Raw genomic sequence first — 23,707 nt, forward strand, 5'->3', positions numbered from 1 at the left:
GTTAATTTGTTAAATTCTGCTTTCAAAATCGTGAAATGTAAATCAATAATTGTGTAAAATGCTCGATGTGGTAGGTAATAAAGTGGAATTTATTATAAAAACAGATCTATTAATGCCCTTTAAACTATTATAAGGTGATCTGAAGCCATCCATCAAGAGATCTCGTAAAGAGGCTGAGAGTGACACCACGGAGTGTGAAACAAATGAGAGGCCTACGCAGCCTCGCAGAATCAAAGGTCGTCGAAATAAACAGAGGGGACAGTTGGCAAAGAGACAAGTTGTGCCAAGCTATGTTCCAAGGTAACGAAATAAAAATATGATGTTCTGGTATCTGATACATGTGTTACAACCAATGTTAAGAACTCTACAAGTTCTATTTTAGCACCATCATAAACCCATTTTTGATTTATTATACAATTAATTACCCCTTATGAGGTCAACATGGTGAAATAAGGACCCGAGACCTGGCCCACGAGGTGACCCGACCTGACCGAGGCCGCGTAGCGGCCGAGGTCAGGTCAGGTCAGCAAGTGGGCCAGGTCGAGGGTCCTTATTTAGCCATGTTGAACTCATAAGGGGTAATCAATTGTTTTATTATACCAAAATAAGTTAAGACAATTTTTGTAGGCTTAATTAGTAATATAATCAATTGCGTATTAGACCTACGATCTGTTATTATCAGTGTTTCATCGGGATCGGGATTCGCTAGTGAAGTTGTTTACTTTTTGCCTGCAAGTCTTGAAGTTTTTGCACCGCCAATTTATTAAAACACTCTGTGATTGTCAGTAACATGCACTTTTATAAATTCACAAATACCATTTCCGAGTACAATGACAATCTGGTGCAGACTTTTACTGTACAGAAGAGCCAAGTCTGCATTCGTTGAATTTGACATTGTAATGAAAGTTTCAATGAAAATGATCAATTTTATGACGCATCTAAAGAACAGCCATATTCCGTATCATAAAAAGACTATACATATTTTTATAACGGCATTTTTTGTAATGAACAGTCATTACTGTATGCATTAATTTTTAAATTTGAATGGAGTTTAGATTAACAGGTCATTTTAAGCAGTCATTATTTATAATGACTGGGTCATTATACCCCACGTGCAATGATTCCTAGGTCAGGCCATATAAATTTAAAATTTAGATTCTCATCCTAATTTGCTTAAAAATTGGGGCGGGTGGGCGGATTTTATTTTTTATTTTTTAATTGAAAGTATCAACAAAACATTCGTACACGTAAATTTTACAGTATGTTAATGCCAATATGAATAGATTTTATTGTTTTCATATTCTTTTAAATATCTACAGAAGATTCTTGTTATAGAAAATTAAAAATATATATAACGTTAGTTTTATTAACAAATTATCAAGTACACGGATACGGCACACGCCAAACAAAATGAGGTGCTGATCCTAATAAATTGCATATGCATGTTTTCTCATCGGCCTTTTCCCAAATACCTTATAGTTTTACCAACAACTCCTGTTCTGTGTGATATACAGATATCACAGATTTACACTATCCTGATAATTCAATCGTTCTTGAGACTTGACATGTTCGACATTAAAATACATCATATTTGCAAAACAGGATTGTGTAAATCTGTAAAATATTCTACTGAAAAGCCTAGGCCTGAACAGTTTTAAGATTTAACATTTCCTTAGCACTATTATTCTCTAAAGTCTTTGGACGATGTTTTATTTTTTTAATGCAAAATCACATACATCTAGAGATCGTTATTTAAAACTTGACCATGTGTATTTTCTTCGTCTGTTTTTACTTGATTAAAATCTCTTTAAAAACTTGCCCATGCCAGTGATGGTATTTAGATGTGTTTATATGTTATTTTTGCTTTTCTGCCTTCTCTTTACTAACAAATTATCTTTTCCTTACATATTTAAACTGCTTTTATTGCCGATTTTTCTCCATTCTTCACGTAGTTTTTTTGCTATAAATAGCGCCACGCGACTTTTAATACAGACGGGAGATAACTCTTAAATTTTGACCCAGATTCTTGCTGAATAAAAATGCATGAAAATAATACGTTTGGCACCCAAAAAGCAAAATAAAAAACAACGGGGCGGGGCACTTTGAGAGGGGCGGGCGGGGATGAGAATCTAAAGATTAATTTTACCTGGCCTCATTATTACTGTAAATGGTACTTTTTGGAGTCATTATTGAGTTTAAAAGCCTTCTAACAAGCCAATCAAATTTCAGTATTCTTAATAGAGGTATAATAAAATGAAATTAAAATCTTGATTGGAATCATGAGTTAAAATATTAAGAAATCTGATTTTTTTCCCCCAAGTCTTAAAGAGCTTCCCTCTTCTAAAACTGTATGTATGCCTAAGTTTTACAAAACAATGGAGCTCTGTAGTTACATCCCTTGGTTACAGGACACATAGTCGAACAAGCACAACAAGCAGTGAGGAGGTTACCTACACCTTTTCTGGACGCCAGTCCCCTCATAGTCCCCCAGAGGGCTACATGTCCTACATGCCGGACAGTCAGTTCCCAGAGTCAGACAGACCTCCAATGAGACGAGGTAAGCACAGCTTGTATGTAACAGAAGAGGTAAGCACAAGGAGAATTGTGTGGAGGAGATACAGTAAGACACACTTATAACAAAGTGCCAGAGATGGACGATTTTGCTTGGTTATAAATGTAATATGTTATATAGGTTAAGTTCACAACAAGTTTTGAAGCCACAGGAATGAAAATTACTTTGCTGTAAACATCAATTCATTATAAGCGTGTTCTCTGTAAGTGTGTTTTACTGTACAGTAAAGCATAGTATACAAATATGTCTGAGTAAGCATGCCTATAAGCTAATTGTAACAATTTTTGCCGTGAATTTAAACAAAAACATTCTTTCTAGGGAGAAGAACCCCTCATGCCAAAGTGAAGTATGATCTGTCCCTACAGACCCCTGGGACAGACGAGAGTCGCCCCCTAGTGATGGCGGTGGCTCAGCCTTCAATGTCCAGTCCTAATGAGGAGGAGGAGGATTCTGCAGCTGTCAGTCTTCTTAACAGGTCAGTATCCTGTATTATTATGCTTTCATGTTAAATACTAAAATCTGATTGGTTTAGACGCATTTAACAATTTGTAATGTTACCCTGAGCATTAGCAACACACTTGACAACGGGTAACACAACGAAAATATCACTTGCGGGTAAATTATGCACGAACAGTTCGCTGTAGAATTCTCAAACGTCAGTTGTGCATTTGAAAGAAACCGAATAAACTTGACGTCAATTAAAGCTTGAGCCCAATGTAGCTTGATTGAAAACAAAAAACAACAGACGAAAAATGCTTGTGAGTGCAGAAATAACAAAACTTTAGATGATAAAGGTCTCTGAGTATCAAATAAACAATATAGAGGTCGGAAATCTTTTTCGAAGCTTTCTCTTTGAGAAAAACAGAAGTTTGAAAGCTTTCTAAACGTGACTTCAGGACGATCTCCAAATTTTTTTTGCTGACATCTTAAATCAATTAAACAATCAGTATAATAAAATATATAGTGCATGTTTTTTAGGGTAACAGTTGACGCTGACGTAAAGCTGACGTGTCGGTTGACAATGGTTTTCCTTGGGGTGTCAATTTCAACTGTTACCCCCAAAAGCATGCACTATTTACCTAGTGTTCATAGTCATGTGAACATGTAGACCTGTATGTTGTGGTGTTGATTCTAGTGTGATGTGGCCCATGGGTCTCATGTTTTTGGTTTAAATTTGTTCTTCCATCTAAATTCCAAAGATTTTGAGGGAATGTAATTCACTTGAAGGCTTAGTTATTAATTTGTCCTAGAATATAACAATCACATCTCAAAATACTTATTTTGGAAAAGTGTTTATAAATAACATTTAAATACCATGATTGATCGAAGCAGGAATAATTTTATTGAAAAAATAGTTCCTGAGGTTTAAATATGAAGTATTTCTTACATTGTTAGACATTACCGTCCAGTAGAGGCAGAGGAGGGGGAGAATAAGGGACAGAAGAAATCACGAGACAGGGGTTACCGGGAGGACTACACGCTGGTGTAATGGACACTCTATGACAGCTCCATTGTCATCTCAGCAGGCATGAGATGCTTTACATAATTATTGCACTACATAATTCATTAATGTCACTTCATGAGCTTCAATCATTTAATAGTGAAGTGTTACAAGATACAGAAGTCAAATGCTTTACCCATCAAAATGATCACCATACAATTTCTCAAAGATTTAAAGCATATCAGCTAATATAAAGCAATATCATATGCTTATTTATCAATTTGTATGGTATCTGCTTGGCAAATCACTCAGTATTGTTGACTGAGGTGTGAGGTTTTACGGGTGTGAAAGATATGCCAAGACATTTTGAGGTGCTATGCTTGGTTAAGTATTGAGTCACATGACCAAAAATACATGTATTTTACTGCCTTCAAAGACTGAAGAATTTTCAGGGAGTTTTTCAAAAGATAGAGAAGTAAGGCTGTGAATTTGTGACTGATTCTTGTGTGCCCACGTTGTGACTGCAGTCACAGACAGTGAAAGTTCTCCTATGCAGAGAATGTGCAGCAGTTTTCCACAATGGCGCAGAATAACACCAAAACCTTCAAGTTGTGATAATCCAAAACAAACATCTCGGGGAAAGAATGGAGAGAAATACACCACAATGTTTACCATTGTAAAAATCATAAATCCATGTGCTTTATTAAGATTAATTGCACTACTTTGGTAGTTATACAGTATTCAGAAGTTGTTCCAAACACAAACAAGTCCCTTTAGTTTTCTGGTTTGTATGTTTCTTATTTTCTTGTGCATTTTTCTTCAAGAAATCCATTGTGATTGAGCTTACATAGAAGTATTCTATTGTGAAGAAGTTGTCTTGAACTAACATTATTATAACTATACATATGATGTAAAGAGTAGCTATTACCCTTATGTTCTCCTTAATCAACAAGTCTTTTTATACATGCCAAAATTGATAAAAAAGTAAAACAAGGTGATATTTTTATGAAGTTATTGTAGTGTATAATAATACAGTAAAACTTGTCTAATCTGGATGTTGTGTATTCCGTAATCTTGCCCATTATGATAACTTTTAGTCCCTGTCGGTAAATTCAATTATTAGAAATGTTGTCTGATCTGGAGTGTTGTCCAATCAGATTCTTTGGAATGAGTCGTATCCAGATTAGAAAAATTTTACTGTGTCTGCGCAAAAAGAAAACAAAACAATCAAGCTGAAATATACAGCATTAAAATATCCAGGGTCCTCTTATTATACATGAATGTAAATAATTCAAAGATGTACATAAGGTTTTCAAAACACTACTAGTACCCTGTAGCAGTATTGTTGAATTACTATAATATTAAAGGTTGAATTAAAAATTAGAACAAAAAATTACATTTTGTCACAAATGATGAAATCATAGTTATATCATGTCTCTTAAATGACAAGCACCAATCTATGGATGGCTGGACCATGCTATCTGTATATGTTACATGTATTGTCATATACTGCTTAAAATCATTTAAAATGTATTCTTAAATATATGGACATATATGTTTATTAAAGTTTCATTCATTAATGTGTAATTTGAAATTGATCACTTTTTTCCTAATGATGTACAGTGTACCGATGCTGTCTCAGTCTGATTTTCATTTTGCCCTATGTTTGTAGACCAGTCATTGTTGTATTTATAATTGAAGACCTTAGGTACGTTGATTTGCTGGTATTTTATTTTGATTTTGTTGCTTTGTATTTGCTATACCTCAGTTGTTCCTGCTAAAATCTAGTCATATTCACTGCCAAGTCCACCATTCATTTGTATTTCCCAAACTTTATTTATATTTTTACATTTTGTTTTGTTTTAGTTTCAGTTTATTTATCATGTATAGTTTGAGTTACTTTTTGTGTATAAACTTTATTTTATATTTACTTTGATTTTGTCATATACATGTACTACAGTATATATACATATATTATGTAAAATAGTTGAAGATGTCCAAGGATGAAAATATTGTTCTACAATTTTTTTTTTAAATATCAGAAGAAAAAAGACAACATTGTCATTTTCCTTTGTTTGGTATTTAGAATCAATTCTTAACTTACCCATCACGTCACATCTGTTCTTCAAAGCTGTTTGACTCTTTTATTTTTGAAGATAAAAAAGGAAGTAAAGAGACCCTTTGGACATGAAATAAACTCCTACCCTAGTAGTTGTAATAAATTGTATAGCTTACATTATATCAGTCATGTTACTCAGACAAAATGTTATGTAATAATTTGCCATTTCACTCAGTTTATTTTGTTTTGTTATTTATTTATTTGTTTCAATGGGAAAGTGCAATATAATTGTTTTTTTTTTAATTTTTAATCAATGCTTAGACTGTTGAGTAATATGAAACAGCTGTGTTATTTTAGTGTACATACTGGGCACAAATTGAGAAAAATACTTAACCTCTCTATTCAAGTCATTGAAAAATATTTTCAAATGGCACATTGATGCTATTAAATGTCTAAATAATTAAAATTTATGAAACACAAATATGTACATATTAGAAAGAGCCAATAAGACTTTGAAAGATAAGTACAATGTCAAATGTATGTAAAACAGATCAAAGATCTTGTGCAGAGTTTGTACCTTGTTTGTCAATCTTCGAACTTTTGCTCAATGTATTACCTTTAGATTTTTTGGCCAAATTATTGGGATTTTGTATTTTTAAAAATAGCCTTGATACATCCAGATGCTATCTGAACCATGTAGCTTTTCCTTATGTCTGATCAATATCTACGTCAGTAGATGTTTGGTATGGCTGTTATACAAAAGTGTTTAAGTCTAGAATGTGTAAAGATTAAAACTAATGCTATAAAGAGACCCATGTTTTCAGCAGTGAATTGTGTTGTTTCTACTTATGTATTAGAGTTTTGTGATGCCAATCTGGTGCAATAGAATGTTTTTCAATAAACTTGTCAAAGAATTAGTCTTCTTTTCTACATTCAGATTAGTATCAATAAGATTAGATATTGTACAATATCCTTAATCTTTGCTGGGAGAGACTTTCAACATTTTCATGCCCCCACTGTACTAAATATGGCTGAGGCATCTAGTGTTTGTCACATCTATTTTTCTGTCCTTTGATCTGTTAAGTCTCACTTTGCATTTAATTCGGTTTTAAACAAGAAATATTTGAAAAACATATATGCATCCAGTGTGGCAATATTAACAAGAGGCCCATGGGCCACACTGCTCACCTGAGATACTGTGGCCTTCTAGATCTTCATCAAAAGATCCTATTTCCTATATATTCTCATGTAAAACTTGATCACCAATTGTAACTCCACACTATCCTCTGGGGTCATGATTTGAATAAACTTGAATTTACACTACCTGCGAGGATGCTTTTTTTTTTATTTTATAAATATGACTGATCATGGCTTTTGTGTTCCTGGGAAAAAGATTTTTAGTATGTATTCCTATGTAGAACTTTGATCTCCCTTTGGGATCCACCCTACCCCCTGGGGTCATGATTTGAAAAAAAATTTAATCTACACTATGTGAGGATGCTTCCATGTAAATATGACTGATCATGGCTTTGTTGTTCCCAAGAAGATGATTTTTAAAGATTTTTCCTACATAAACCCATGTAAAAACTTTGATCACCCATAGTGGCCACACCCTACCCCCTGGGGTCATGATTTGAACAAACTAGAATCAACACTCCTATGGATGCTTCCATATAAATATGACTGATCCAGGCTTTGCTGTTCTTGAAAAAAAGATTTTTCCTATTTATACCCATGTTAAACTTTGATCACCCACAGTGGCCACACCCTATACCCAGGGGTCATGATTTGAATAAATTTGAATCAACACTTTGCCAGGAAGCTTTCACATAAATTTCATCTTTTCCGGCCCAGTGGTTCTTTAAAGAAGATTTTTAAACGACCCCACCCAATTTTTAATTTTTCTTAATTATCTCCTCTTGGAGGAGGGTGTGCCCCTTCGTTTGAACAAAGTTGGATTCCCTTTACCTAAGGATACTCTGTGTAAAGTTTGGTTGAAATTGGCCCAATGGTTCTGGAGAAGAAAATGAAAATGTGAAAAGTTTACAACGACAGACACTGGACAAATTTCAATCAGAAAAGCCTTCAGCTTAGGAGAGCTAAAAAGGGAACAACATTAAATTTTGAATGTCTGTAATTAACATCTACTTGTCGAGGGCAAACATAATACTAAGTTTGAGCTCTATCAGACCTCAGTATCATTAGGTGTAATTTTACATCTCCAAGGGTACCAGTGTACCAAATTTTTATGTCTGTAAATGATTCTCAAGATACTAAGCTGACAACATCTACTTATGTCTAGTGTCTATGTTAATTGACCCTTGATCTTTTGACCTTGTGACTTCAAAACCAATAGGGGTCAGCTACTCCCTAGGGGGAACCAGTGTACCAAGTTTTGATGTCCCGAGCAAAAGATTCTCAAGATAACGAGTTCTCATTATCTTCCTGTGTCCAGTTTGACCCTTGATCTTGTGACCTCAAAATCAACAGGGGTCAACTACTCCTCAAAGGAACCTATGTACCAGATATCTGCCAAGCAAAGTGTTCTCTAGACAATATCTTATGTCTAAAGTACTTTGACCTTTGACTTTGTGACCTCAATATCTACAGTGGTCAACTACTCCTGAAGGGAAACCAGTGTACTAATAAGTTTGTCAGGCAAGGGGTTCTCAAGATACTGAATGGTCACTATCTTCCTAGTCCTGTTTGACCCTTGACCTTTTGACCTCAAAATTAATAGGTGTCATCTACTCCTTAAGGGGGACCAGTGTACCAAGTTTGATTCTGTCAAGCAAAGATTCACAAGATATTAAGTGGTCAGTATCCTCCTATGTCCAGCTTGACCATTGACCTTTAAACTTGTGATCTCAAAATCAATACAGGTCAATTGTTCCTTTAGGGGAACAAATGTACCAAGCTTGACATCTGTCAAGCAAAGGGTTCTCAAGATACTGAATGAACAATAGAGTAGTTTGACCCTTGACCTTGTGATCTTCAAATCTAGTGGTCAATTACTCCCCTGTGGGTACCAGTTCACCAAGTTTTATCTGTCAACAAAAATGTTCTCAAGATATTAAGCAGTAAATAGATCCAGTTTGACCTTGTGACCTCAAAATCAAGAGGTCTTCGCAGCACAGTTAAGGCTACAATAAGGAGGCGGGGCCTAATTTATACGGGAAATGCTTACTATGACATCACACAAAAATACAAGTTCAAATTACCACAAAATGAAATGATTTGCTATTTTAAACTGTTGGATATCTTTCAACAACATCAATACTTACTATTGCATGTATTTTTGCCGTTGGTTAAATCCCTCACAGCAATATATTAACAATTCACTGATCGCAATGTACTTGTCAATGTGACGTCATATCGGAAAATTTGACGCAGTTTGTATGCATTGAGAGGTGGAAAGTTATATTTTATACAATGAAAAATATATTTTGTAATTAAATAAAATTTAATTGCAGGTATAAAAAAGGCCATTAACTTGGATGCGATGTATATTTTATGATTTTATTCATATACTTTCTGTACATTCCCTAGACAAACGATACTGCCGTATATTTGTATGCAGATTCATTGAAGGGTAATAGACTAATTTCACATTCTTAACAGTTATCTCCCGTTGTCGGCGTAATGCTCATTTTTCTCACTACATCCTTTGTAACTTACCTCTAAGTATTTTCAACCTTCAAACGCCATCTGACAATTTTGATTCGTACCTGTATTGCCATAGTATGGGGCAACATAAAAATCATTATGAACATATTCAAACAGATTCCATGTGTAAAACATTGCCCCCGTAAAGTTGGTAATGTTATAGAGATGTAACGGGAGAGGAGGAAAATGTAGCGGACCAGACTGGGATTCGAACCCGGGCCCCTGAATCGCCAGTCAGGTGCTCTACCAACTGAGCTATCTGGCCACAGGCGATCAAATCCCGGTTTGGTCCGCTGCATTTTTCTCCTCTCCCATTACATTTGGTGCCGTGCCATGCCCTGGAAGTGACAGGTGAGAGACCTGCCAGGGAAGAGCCTGGGTTGGTGTCTTCGGGGGCCAAAGACCTTTAAGGAGGGAGGAATGTGGCGGTCAGACAGGTTCGATCGCTGGTGGCCAGATAGCTCAGTTGGTAGAGCACCTGACTGGAGATTCAGGGGGCCCGGGTTCGAATCCCGGTCTGGTCCGCTGCATTTTTCTCCTCTCCCGTTACATTTGGTGCTGTGTCATGCCCTGGAAGTGACAGGTGAAAGACCTGCCAGGGAAGAGCCTGGGTTGGGGTCTTCAGGGGCCGAAGACCTTTAAGGAGGGAGGAACATGGCGGTCAGACGGGTTTGATCACCGGTGGCCAGATAGCTCAGTTGGTAGAGCACCTGAATGGAGAATTCAGGGGGCCCGGGTTCGAATCCCAGTCTGGTCCGCTGCATTTTTCTCCTCTCCCATTACAGAGAGAAAACAGTGACTTACGCCAGTTGACCCTAGATTGACCCCGCGAAGGGAAATAACTTTTGAAAATGTGAAAGTCGTCTATAGAAGGGTCATAATCATGATAATAAATCGATTTATTCTGCAACTACCCCTTGCATTGACCTAATAAAGGTAACCTAATAAACCAAAGCTTTATTCAGTCAATGCCCTAATAAAGCCTCGTGGATGTATTCCGACGTTCTAAAAGCATTGTGACGTCATGAATATTGCAATGTTTATGCCATGGCATCTTAGTTTCAACTGCAGAGGAGATGTACCTAAATCGATTGAAAATAGCTCATTTTGGAGGTCACGTAAAAATATGTTGCAGGATAAACAAAATACGTGGAAACTGTCTTGAAATATAAGCGATATTTGGGATCGGGTTGAAAACGTGATAGAGGGCTCGGCAAGCCTCGCCCTCTATCATGTTTTCTTATCCTCGCCCAAATATCGCTAAGGCTTATATTTCAAGACAGCAACCATGTATTTTATATGTATTGCAAGGGCATACCCTCAATGAATTATGACAATCTTTTACACATAAACTCAACAAGTATGAAGGTATTTCAAAAGTGCTGCTAACCAGATGAAATCTTGCAAATGAATTAATTATGTCTATATTTAAAGTACTTGACCAGTAAAATATTCAGCATACGGTCTAACAAATGTAATTTTAGCAGTTAGATAGTAGAATCTATATAGGTTCGTAGCACTTTTTACAAACTACATAGGGTGATGAAAATAATTATAAATTAAACTTAGATTTTTAACTTGGTTATGCCCTTGCAATATTAGAATTTATAGATGACCTCAATACTTCAGGTATATTTGCTAAAATCACGTGACTGCCACATCATGTGACAAGTCTAAATAAGAAATCTAATCGTCCTCAACATGTAGTTTTCAATCACATTACATTTCTCCGATAATAGTAAAGTCCTGAAAAGAATCGCCCATCCTTGTAAAGTATGTATTTTCTATCTAAAAAAATTTGCCAATATTTCCATTTGGCACCTTAACTGTATGGTGTTTTACTATAATGTCATTTACTACCATTATACCAAGTTTGATGTCTGTCCAGCTAACAGTTCTCAAGATATTTTCCTATGTCTAGAGTGGTTTGACCTTTGACCTTAAAATCAGTAGAGGTCATCTACTCTTCAGGGGTACCAGTGTACAAAGTTGATGTCTGTCAAGCAAAAGGTTCTCAAGATATTTAGTGGACAACACTTGGTCTACTGACTGATTGACCAACATTCCAAAAGGTGCAAAGCAAGGGGGGTGGGGGATAAAAACAGTTTAATATATTTTTTTCAAATTTCATATATAGAAAACATTAGCAAAGACAATTCACAAGTTTTTGACCTTGACCATTCATGTGACCATGATCTCTCATTTCCCCATTTTGTATTTACCTTAGATTAAAAGAAACTTTCAAGCTTATTTTCATCAAACTTCATACTCTGATACTCATGAAGTGGCAATAGCATGATTAAACTGTCAAAATTTTCTAACCTTGACATTTTCTAAAACCCTTGATGACTTTCTACTCACTTTGCTTTAAGGTTGCGTTCCATATAACAGGATAATACTTATGCAGCACAAGAAAATGCTAGGTCAAGGTCAAAGAATTCTTTAAGGTTGGAATGTCATTGCCAATATACCTAGGCACTGTTTACAAATTAGTCCCTATAATGGTCAACAAAATGAGTTTAATGCAGAAGCAGGAAATGGAAGGTCAGGGTCATGAGGAAGGTCAAGGTCAGAATACTTTTATACTGAAGCTTCCTACACTGATATTTGTTGTGTAAGTATCGATTTATACAAAAGTGAGTGAGATGGAAAATGGGATTTTTAGAAGACAAGCAAAACGTACATTCCACCAAAGGCTGTACATGACTGATTATTAAAGTGAAGTAGCATAGAAACTTCCTCTTTTAGACACAGTTTAAAGATTTTTTTGAAACCATTTTGCCTGCAACACATTTTTATAAAATACAGGGTTCAATTATTCTAGGACTTCAATTATTGCATTAAAAATACACTGCAATGTCTGCAAAGGAATAATTCAGTATGTTGAATCAATACAAGATAAAAAATTAATCAATGCTGAGTTTAAGATTTTTATGTTTTATTATAGTATCATTCATTCATAAATATCAGCAAATTGTAACAAAGATCTTGACCATGTCAATTCCACAACAATTATACATGTAACAAACACCATGCAACATACATCACCCTGACTGTTGTTATGGTAACAAATACTTTGGGCAAGATGGATGGAAGAGCAAGCCTGTGCTACAGAAAACATACATATACCAATCAAGAGAGAGAGAGAGGCCAATGATATAAAGATGTACCATATAAAAATGAAAAATTGATTTTTTTTTTAAATATACAACATTGGTCTTCTGTGATTTGAATAATCTCCCTATCAATAGATTCTAAATCTGCCTTGTTTTAAATCTTCATATTTGACAAATGAACTGTGGAGGGTGTTTTATGAGGAACAAATTCAATTACTTTCATAATTACAAATAGCACTATAAACACATTTAACCTATGGGTTTCTGTGGAAAAAATGTCTAGAATATCTCGTTCATCTTCAGGTACATTTCAGCAAATGTATATAAATAGCAATTCATCACTAACATCAGAAACATAAAATGTAGTACCTGATTAAAAAAAATAGCTACCTACAGGAGAGTTAGATTTCTGTTCTTAATATTTATACATGAATCAATAAACATTCAAGAAATGTTTTTACTAATCAGTCTGCAAAAAATCTCTAAACTTTAACCATAATGACCTTGTAAACTGTAGAATACAAAAACAAAATTATTTTAACTTTATAGGAACAATGCCATAGTGAAAATACAACAAAGTTCATTTTCATTCTGTACTTTTCTGCACCATCTTGCACATAGTGAAGACAGAGAATATCATGGCAAAAATCTAACTATTTAAGTGTTTCCTTCAAGAAGTTATCGGTGCTGCAGCAACCCTAAGCATTGCAGATCTCAGTCATCAATTACCTAGACAAACACTTTGTCATCACACATTCCATGACAGACTTGTATTACACTTATTTCAGGGGTACATGCCCTTTCTAATTCTTCTAGAGCTAAGTTCCACAATAAAACTTCTCATCCACAATCTAGTCGGACTCTGCAACAGTGCAAATTTCTGTTAGTGTAATCATGTCCACGTCATTCAAACTTATCTTTCTCCTTCCTAAGAAAAGCTTTCCCCCTTTATTTTTACCAATCCAATCACAGTATTTATTAACAATTATTAAGCTAGTTCTCTATCATAAGAATTGCTGGTATCCTTCTGCTCCAGTGAATATCACATCAATCCATATCCTCATGGCCTCAGGGGTGGGGGCCACCATATAATAGGTTCTATCACAAGTTTTCACACAAAAAGTTAACTTATGATTTGGACTTTTAACTGTTCTTAAATGGTCAACATACACTTCCTCTATAGCTTGGAAATAAATCCCCCCTCTTGGTTTGGCCTCATTTTTGTCTGTATAGTATATTAGAGACCTCTTATTTCTGTCAAACACAAACCATCGTCTATGCCACGTTTTGAATTTGTTTCCCATTTTATGTAGCCACCCCCTGCAGCTTGTGGAAGTGACTACCACGTGAGGACAGTCATCAAGGTGATGACCTGCAGACTCTATATGGTTCTTAAGGTCAAATTCTTTACCTCTGACTGGTAGATATCTTGTTAGGGGTCGGGCCTACAAAACAAAATATGTTTACTTGAGCTGTATATACATGTAAAGTACTTCCATATGTAAAACATCAATGTCATAGATATGTCAAATTGAGTTGCAAGTCCCATCTAGTTCTTTTTAACTTGGATATCTTGAAATTCTTGGATATCTTAGTCTTTCATCAGTTCCATCTAGTTCAAGATAATGAGGTTTGACTGTACAAGTACTTTGTTTAAACTTAACTTTTTTGAATTTTTTATGAAAACTGTTTGCTTTATCTCCTAAAACTCTAAAAAGACATTTGTTTTTCGTATCTGGGAAATTTTGGGGGGAACAATTGATCTATATCCCCCACCTGCTTAGCCTGTTTATCTCGTAGTTTGATCTGCTGTTGGACCAGTTCCTCCCGGAGCTGGGTTTCCTCCTGAAGTTTCCTCTCCAGTTCCTCTCTCTTGTGTCTTTCCTCCTGGAGAGCCATCATTTCGGTCTCTCTAGTTTTAACCTACAATGGTACAACAAAGAAGACATTTATGAAAATAAACTTAACATTTCTAACATCAGAGAAATCTTGAATCAGTAAATGAGTTACAGAAAACTTGGATAGAAAACTTTTATGGGCAGCCAGGTGGTGGTCTCTAGCTTTTAAGATTTTCTTATTAATATGAAAGTTTTAATTTTAAAAGGCCTCTGCTTTTCTGGGGTGTGTTCAAGATCAAAGCAACTACATAGCGTCAACATAGAGCTATGGTCTTGAATGATATTCTAGCCTATCTGCTATGTAAAGAAAGTTAGCATAAATACAGTGTATTTAGATAGGTACCAAATCCATGATGGCCTCCTTAGCTATCGCTTTTCATTACACAAGAAACTAACAAAAACCATTGAACTGTTGGGTTAGCAGCTACCATCTTGAACACAGCCCTGGAGAGCTGTTTTTCAGTAAAAATGACACAGATCTGTGTGTATTTTACAACACCTTGCATTTAAGAAAATTTAAAAATGCTTTTGTAACGGACATGTAAAATTTACAGTATGATTTTTAACAAGAGGCCCAAGGGCCTTAACGGTCACCTGAGTATAATACAACACTAAAGGATCCATGGAAGTATAAAACAAAATTAACTGATTGACGAAGCAATATTGCCCAAGAATTTCAAACATAGGTAATCAAAGATTACGAAGCTCACCTCGACAAATGTTATCTGTAAGTAAGGCAAATCTCACATCATATTTTTTAAGTCTTACAGGGATGATAATGAATGCAAAATATACAAAGAACACTTGCCTATTGTGTAAGGTATTCAATATATACAGATATTTTTTGTCACTTGCCTAGTGCTACAATTCAGTACACACAGACTTGGGTATATACAATGTGGTTATTTGCCACTTGTCACTAATTACAATAAGTCACTCTGGCTCTCTGTGATTCTTTGTTCACTTTGATAAAGTATAAAACAACATCCAGTCTCCTGTCAACCACAACTCCTCTACAAGTGACACTAACTTAGATCACCACAGAGTATACATACTGTGTACAATTACGCCTTTTGCTAAATATATAAATAATCTTTATGTCAATCTTTTATACTGCTTTCCAGGCAAGAATCTGACTTTGAGCATATTTTGCTCATTTAAACCAAACATTCATTTTATTTTGTTTCTATATATATATAACATTCTTTCTTGTATTCTCATTCAATCAAATAACCTGTTAATTAAATTATATACAAGGATTTCTTGATTAACAATATTTAGCAAAGGGGAGTAACTCTCGCAGGTAGGTTAAGGCTTCCCGAAGAATATCACAGTGCACTCTGTGCCTTCACATCTCTGAACTACCAAAATATGACGTCATAATGGAAAATGACGTCAAATCACTGCAAACTTGAGGTGTTATGACGGGGAGAGTGTCATGAATTTTACACTTTATTTCAAACTGCATGTAAAATGCTTGATAACTATTGCAAAATTCACGGGTCGTTAAAGGTTTTTTAAGTCTTATATATCTGAATATTTTAAAAATACACAGCTTACCTACCCTTGATTGAAATTCAGCATGTTCAAAATGCTTATGAAAAATATACTTTTGAAATGTACTCTGTTTTACACCCGTGGTTGGAGGTAGACTTTATTTTGTGTGTATAAAAGAGTCTGGCGTAGGTGATTAATGAGGATTAATCTGAGAATTTTTGTTAAAATCTATAAGAAGAGGTTGTTCTCTAACTGAATCTTGCTTGGGAAAAATGTGTGTTGGCTTTGTTTTAATACAGATTACGATATTGTGTGGAAAATACCCTCAAATTTGTAGGTAAGTTGAATTTCTCAGGAAATATTTTGTATCTAAGTAATTCTATGACTTTTCCCAAGCACATTTCGGATACACAAGGATACGATAAGTTTATTTATGTAACAAAATGTTAATAATTATTGTGTTAATCAGCTGCGCCGAAGCGATTAATATGAAACACTTCAAAAAATTATAAATGACCGTCACGTGATCAACAAAGTCATGTGATATCATAACAAATGTGTTATTATATAGCCGAGGAAACCCTCTATATAAATTTGAAGTACTAAAGTTCAATACTTATAAATTAAAACCAAAACCGACCTTGCAATGACATATTATGTTTTGAGCGCATTTAAAGCTTCGGGAAGCCTTAACATAGCTGCGCTCATTTGCTTCACATCACAATTGTGTACTCTGCCTCCTAGATACCCACAAGCAAAGAAAAGGCACATTTACTTATAATTAAATTTAATACATGTATTTACATTGATATTATTGCATTTAGCTTGTTTGCTTAGTACTCAGGGGCAGAGGAGAAGTTTTTCAAAGCATTAATGCATTTTGCTATTAATTAATCAATAGAACCCCACCCAAGCTCAAGAACCCCTGACCCAGGGGCCATGAAATTCAAAATTCTGGAAGAAGCATCCTTTCTCATCATAACTATGTATTTAGTTTGTTTAATTAATACCAAGGGGCAGAGGAGAAGATTTTCAAAGCATTAATTTATTTTCAGTATATAATAAATAATTCCCCCCCCCCCCAACATGGAACCCCTGATCAAGGGGCCATGAAATTCACAATTTTGAAAGAGGCACTCTTGCTCATCATAACTATGTACTTAGTTCATCAGCTCAATACCCAGGAGCAGAGAAGATTTTCAAAGCATTAATTTATTTTCAGTATATAGAAAAAAAGCCCCCCCCCCCCCAACATGGAACCCCTCACCAAGAGGGGCCATGAAATTCACAATTTCGGAAGAGACACTCTTGCTCATCATAACTATGTACTTATTTCATTGTCTTAATACCCAGGAGCAGAGGAGAAGATTTTCAAAGAATTAATGCATTTTCACTATATAATCATTAGAGCCCCGCCCTAACACCAGAACCCCTGACCCTGGGGCCATGAAATTCACAATTTTGGAAGAGACACTCTTGCTCATCATAACTATGTACTTAATTCATCAGCTTAATACCCAGGAGCAGAGGAGAAGATTTTTAAAGAATTAATGCATTTTCACTATATATTCATTAGAGCCCCGCCCTAACACCAGAACCCCTGACCCAGGGGCCATGAAATTCACAATTTTGGAAGAGGCACTCTTGCTCTTCATAACTATGTACTTAATTCATCGGTTTAATACCCAGGAGCAGAGGAGAAAATTTTCAAAGAATTAATGCATTTTCACTATATATTCATTAGAGCCCCGCCCTAACACCAGAACCCCTGACCCAGGGACCATGAAATTCACAATTTTGGGAGAGGCACTCTTGCTCATCATAACTATGTACTTAATTCATCGGCTTAATACCCAGGAGCAGAGGAGAAGATTTTTAAAGAATTAATGCATTTTCACTATATAATCATTAGAGCCCCGCCCTAGCACCAGAACCCCTGACCCTGGGGCCATGAATTTCAGAACTTTGGTAGAGGGCTCAATGCTTATTACAATCATGCCAACAGTTTGACTGCTTGATGTCCAGGAGTAAAGAAGAAGATTTTTAAAGATTGCATTAATTTTGATGGTTTTAGCCCCACCCCTCAGGCCCCAGGGGGGCAGGGGCCATGAATTTCATAATTTTTACTCCTCTTCACCCATAGATGCTATATGCCAAAATTGGTTGAAATTGGTTCAGTGGTTCCAGAGAAGAAGCTAAATATGTTCAAAAGTTTACGACCGATTGACGACGAACGACAAAAACAGATAGCAATAGGTCGCCTGAGTGACTCAGGTGACCTAAAAATTGGAAGGAAATCTTTTAAAAAGTAAATCCATATGTGTGCAATAGTTTCCAGCATTTTAAAGAACACAACGTTCCAATTCCTTACTTTTTGTATGTACATTTATTTCTATTTACAAAACATAGCAAAGAATATGGATATCTGTGTAGTGCTGTACATGCATTTTCAGAAAATGGGGTTTGGAGAATGTCAAAATTTTGATGCTTACCTTTACGTTTCTAGCTTAAATTCTAATGTACAAGAAAACAAATTACTTGTATGTACTAATATGTAATTAGGATCTGCAATGAATCTTAAAGTCAGACCTGATCTGCAATTATCCTCATTTTCTCAGACTGGGCTTGGGCAAGGAGCCTCTCCAACTCTATCATCTTCTCTAATTGGTCTTCCCCACTGCTCAAGCTGAAACAATTAAAGAGCATAAAAAATTATCATCCTCTCTCCTTAGATTAATTTATTAGTGGTGTGACTGGAGCATTCAATGTAGACAATATTCAACTGCTGAAACTGAACCAAATAATGCAGATATCATGCCACTGCTAAATCTAAAAAAAGGAAGTACCCTGATGCCACAGCTCTGAATAAAATACACAATGTAGACATGATACCACTGCCCAGAAAAAGAAAAGACATTTGCTCTGAATGATCCCAATACCACTCTTCTGAATGAACCAGACAATGTAGACATGATACCACTGCTCTGAATGAACCAGACAATCCCAAATGATACCACTGCTCTGAATAAACCAGACAACGTAGACATGATAACACTGCTCTGATTGAACCAGACAATCCCAAATGATACCACTGCTCTGAATAAACCAGACAACGTAGACATGATAACACTGCTCTGAATGAACCAGGCAATGTAGACATGATACCACTGCTCTGAATGAACCAGACAATGTAGACATGATACCACTGCTCTGAATGAACCAGACAATCCGAAATGATACCACTGCTCTGAATAACCAGACAACGTAGACATGATAACACTGCTCTGAATGAACCAGGCAATGTAGACATGATACCACTGCTCTGAATGAACCAGACAATCTGAAATGATACCACTGCTCTGAATAAACCAGACAACGTAGACATGATAACACTGCTCTGAATGAACCAGGCAATGTAGACATGATACCACTGCTCTGAATGAACCAGACAATGTAGACATGATACCACTGCTCTGAATAAACCAGACAACGTAGACATGATAACACTGCTCTGAATGAACCAGGCAATGTAGACATGATACCACTGCTCTGAATGAACCAGACAATGTAGACATGATACCACTGCTCTGAATGAACCAGGCAATGTAGACATGATACCACTGCTCTGAATGAAACAGACAAAGTAGACATGATAACACTGCTCTGAATGAACCAGGCAATGTAGACATGATACCACTGCTCTGAATGAACTCATGATACCACTGCTCAGATTAGAATGATACCACTGCTAAAGATAGAACAAACAATGCACAATATTATTCTTTCATGTAAATTAGTTGAATCTGATTTGTCGAGAAACATTTGTTAAAAAATACTATTACCTGCTGAATGATGAAGCCATGCCCTCCAGCATAGCAACAGTCAACATTGCTTGACAATGGGTGATATTCCAAAAAATAGTGACTGCGCAGAATTTATGCGCGCAAGGTTCACTGTTATATGTATTCGTATAAAACATTCAGTATAATATAATAAATATTGCATGTAGTTGAGTGTAACATTAAAAATTTTCACCCCCAAAATACCTTTGTCAACCGCGGTGCAGCCAAGGTTGACAATGGTTTTCGAGGGGTGAAAATTTTCAATGTTACACTCAACTACGTGCAATATTTATAAAATATCACCACTCAGAGTAGAACATACAATGCTGCTCAGATAAAACATCACAATGCTGTATAGAACAATACAGACATTTGACCATTATAATACATAATTTCAAGTTAATATCTGCAATCAAATAAGGACTATTCATTTGTACTTGTAAATATAAAGGAACAAAGCAATAGTACGAAGAGATGAAGAACCCAATCAAAGCTTACAATTTTAAACTTAACAAGCTCTTACTCAATGATAATTGGGGAAAAAACCTTAACCTCTGATCAAATTTAGGAAATGAAAATGCACAGTGACTGTAATAATCAAATAACAATGCAGTAATTACAATGTTTAATTGAAACTGATATTAATTGTAACAGCAAAATCAACCTGGAAATCTATCCTATCTGATCAAGAAAGGAATGAACAGAGAGCACTGAAAACAATACAATCCATGATAAAACATTCCTTACACTGACAAAAAACATACCGAGATAAATACACAAAGGTATATACAGCAATGAGTCTTATGACTCTAAGGAAACATGTATACATCAAACACAACAAATGGAGAATTCTTCAAATCAATATATGCGAGGAAAAACTTTTTAAACAATTGACTTCTTCTTAAGTCTAATAAAGGAAACTGTATAAGTCAAAGAAGTTTTTGCAGGAACTGATTAAACTTCATGTTCAACAAGAGTTATATAAGTTAAAGAAATAATTTTAAATCCTGTTTCTTAATCACTGTTTTTATTCAAATAAGAAGTAGAGTCAAACCTCATTATCTTTAACTCGATGGGACTAAGAAAAACTTTGGAGTTACCTGATTGAGGGTTTGATATATTGAGAGCAAAATTACTTAAACAAAAAGTGCTTAATTGGGGCTTCCAAATCACTTCAATATATCCAAGGTATTCAAGATATCAGTGTTCCAGGTACTGAAGTTCAGCTGTATACGTATTATAAATACAGTAAAATATAGTTATGGTGATCGTGCTTATGATGAAATCATGCTCACAGTGAAGTGTTTCTTATTCCCTGTAGTTTTAAAAAGTATTATGAACTTATTTGATTATAACAAAGAAGATGGGTGAACAAGGCGTGAAGAATGCCTATAGCTTCCAATATTAAAAAAATCATATTCAATTTGTGAATTAAGTATTCAAAGTAAAGTTCTCATTATTGAAATTTATGAAATTATGATCAACAAAACTTTTCTGAGAAAAAAGATCTCGGAAAAAATTATTCTTTTATTAAAAAAACAAAATGGTATTCATGGGATTAGAACCCCTAACAATAAAAATCCGAAGTATCATATTGCTTTGAGACTAACACGCTAACCACTACGCTACACAGCTCCTGATGAATAGTGGCATTTAAATCATGTTTGTGATAATGACCCTTGACTTAATGGACTTAAGTATTTCTCGGAAAGATGCGAATGCTTTGTCATAAAAGTGTAGTTTTAAGGTATAGTGGGTCTTTGCTCCATGTTTTTGTAAACCAAAAAAATGTATAATTTTATGCAAACTTTTAGGATTAACTTTCAAAAAAATGGAGCGAAGACCCACTCATATCGAAAAATTTTGTTAAAGTGTGAGAAAATGATCCTTTTTGTCCTCTTTAGTGTGTGTATGCTATTTCATAGGCAAATAATTTCAGTCTTTGTGAGATTTTTGTAAATTGTTGAGATTTTACATAAAATATACTTTAATGTTAGATGAAATATCAAAGAAAATTTTGATATAATTGAGATTTTATTTTTCACTTCATGTTTGTTGCACTATGGGCACTTTGCCTGCCTTGTTCACCCATCTTCTTTTGTTCATAATGTATCAAAACTATTCCTTCCTGGCACTTTGCTAATCTAGGCATATATTTTACTGTACTTGAAATAAGTGTATTTGTATATCTTTGTTAATAATTTAAAATGTTGTCAGTTTGCAGTGCAAAAACTATCTTGCTATTTCTGTTAAAATCAATCAAACATAAGCCATCAACATTACAAAATAAAAGAACTAGACTATAGTACACCATTAGATGAACAATATACTTAGTATGCAAACATTTTTTGCCTTGAAACATTGCCTCCCACAATTCCTTGAAAACTGAAATGAAAAGGAACTACACCATTTAGATACTGGTGCATTGTGGATCAATATTAACTATCAGTTTCCAAGAACTATCTACAATTAATTATGATACTTTGAATAACAGGGCTTTTGATGAACAGAGTATTTTAATATTTCTAATTGATTTTTTCATCAAGCAAATTTTATCTTAATGGAACAAGAGACTACTAAGCGTATAAACATGACGTTCTCTGCTGATACTATCTGGACCCATCATCTGATACGCAAAAACAAACTACACAATCATCAAACCCGTAAAGCGTGTGCCATATACAACTCTGATATTACTGGGTATTTTCACATCACAATAAGTACCTTTTCAGTACAGCTTCAAGTACATCCATTATTGACTGCAGATTGCATAAAGTACTGAAAAAAATTTAATTAAACAATGCTTAGAAGCCCAGGTTGAAACCAATAATGCATTAGCAAACAGACAGATTCCACTTATTCGCACTACAAAACAAGCCGAAATTATTGTTTCTGCATTCCATTAATGCAGGCTATGTAAAATTTTCTTATTTGATTAATGGCTGTACATGCAGGGCATTGTCATATTGATTTAAATGGAGATGTAGGAAAACTGACCCGCAGACCTTATGAAGGACATTCAGAGAATGGACTGTTCATTGTCCAGTCCCAAGTCTTTTATGATCAATTAGCAAGTCACAAGTTCAGCTTGGGAAAGACATGATGAATTTAGATGAAGCGATATCGACAGTTTCCCTGGACACATAATCTCCGGTTCCAATATAATAATTATAAAATAACAAAGGTAAATCACAACTTTTTGACAGAGAGATTCATCTCATAGAATTAAGTCCCACGTACTGCTGGTATAGAATTAAGTCGCATGTACAATAGCATAGGGCCTACGCTCCTAATAAATAGAAATTCAACATGGCCTAAAGGAATATATAGATTCCACAGTTCATAATAAAGACATTCTGATAATGATGGGATCACAAAAAACTCTGACAGTGTGTTAATTAATTGCAATTAATTTTTTTGTAATATTACTGCACCATTGGGAAATCTCTTCTGAATATCTACTGTTTGAAATTAGTGTTTGATTCATCATATCAACTGTTATCAACATAGGAAATTGAAGTTTTGTTAGGTACATAAAAATGATGAGAACTTACGATAATTGATTTACTATGAACATCTGAGCCATACTTTGTGTTTCGATAACCTTTACAGATTG

General features: G+C 35.1%; 2 protein-coding genes and 3 non-coding genes across 13 annotated transcripts in view; 3 read left to right on the forward strand and 2 right to left on the reverse strand.

Annotated features, from left to right (window-relative positions):
• Positions 1–6,986, forward strand: part of LOC133179164 (cell adhesion molecule DSCAM-like) — a 54,767-nt gene extending 47,781 nt beyond the window's left edge. The window contains exons 36-39 of the mRNA XM_061313937.1: positions 135–300; positions 2,409–2,557; positions 2,891–3,047; positions 3,968–6,986. Coding sequence (XP_061169921.1) covers positions 135–300; positions 2,409–2,557; positions 2,891–3,047; positions 3,968–4,061 — 566 coding nt within the window. The 3' untranslated portion in view covers positions 4,062–6,986. The remainder of the gene's footprint in view (positions 1–134; positions 301–2,408; positions 2,558–2,890; positions 3,048–3,967) is intronic.
• Positions 6,987–9,931: 2,945 nt separating this feature from the next.
• On the reverse strand, positions 9,932–10,003 carry Trnaa-ggc (transfer RNA alanine (anticodon GGC)). The gene has a single exon. It is a non-coding gene; the product is annotated as a tRNA-Ala (tRNA).
• A 186-nt stretch (positions 10,004–10,189) lies between these two features.
• Trnas-gga (transfer RNA serine (anticodon GGA)) lies at positions 10,190–10,262 on the forward strand. The gene has a single exon. It is a non-coding gene; the product is annotated as a tRNA-Ser (tRNA).
• Positions 10,263–10,421: 159 nt separating this feature from the next.
• Positions 10,422–10,495, forward strand: Trnal-gag (transfer RNA leucine (anticodon GAG)). Its single transcript has one exon. It is a non-coding gene; the product is annotated as a tRNA-Leu (tRNA).
• Positions 10,496–12,659: 2,164 nt separating this feature from the next.
• LOC133179165 (zinc finger CCCH domain-containing protein 13-like) overlaps positions 12,660–23,707 on the reverse strand; it is a 59,660-nt gene continuing 48,612 nt past the window's right edge. For all 9 annotated transcript variants that reach the window (XM_061313941.1, XM_061313938.1, XM_061313946.1 and 6 more), the window contains 3 exons: positions 18,839–18,935; positions 14,631–14,777; positions 12,660–14,299 (listed from right to left, as the gene is read on the reverse strand). In XM_061313941.1, the coding sequence (XP_061169925.1) occupies positions 13,859–14,299; positions 14,631–14,777; positions 18,839–18,935 (685 nt within the window). In that variant the 3' untranslated portion in view covers positions 12,660–13,858. The remainder of the gene's footprint in view (positions 14,300–14,630; positions 14,778–18,838; positions 18,936–23,707) is intronic.

This window comes from Saccostrea echinata, unplaced genomic scaffold, assembly GCF_033153115.1.
Source record: "Saccostrea echinata isolate AGI-Se365-2 ecotype Australia unplaced genomic scaffold, CSIRO_AGI_Sech_v1 ptg000004l, whole genome shotgun sequence".
Taxonomy (NCBI): Eukaryota; Metazoa; Mollusca; class Bivalvia; order Ostreida; family Ostreidae; genus Saccostrea; species Saccostrea echinata.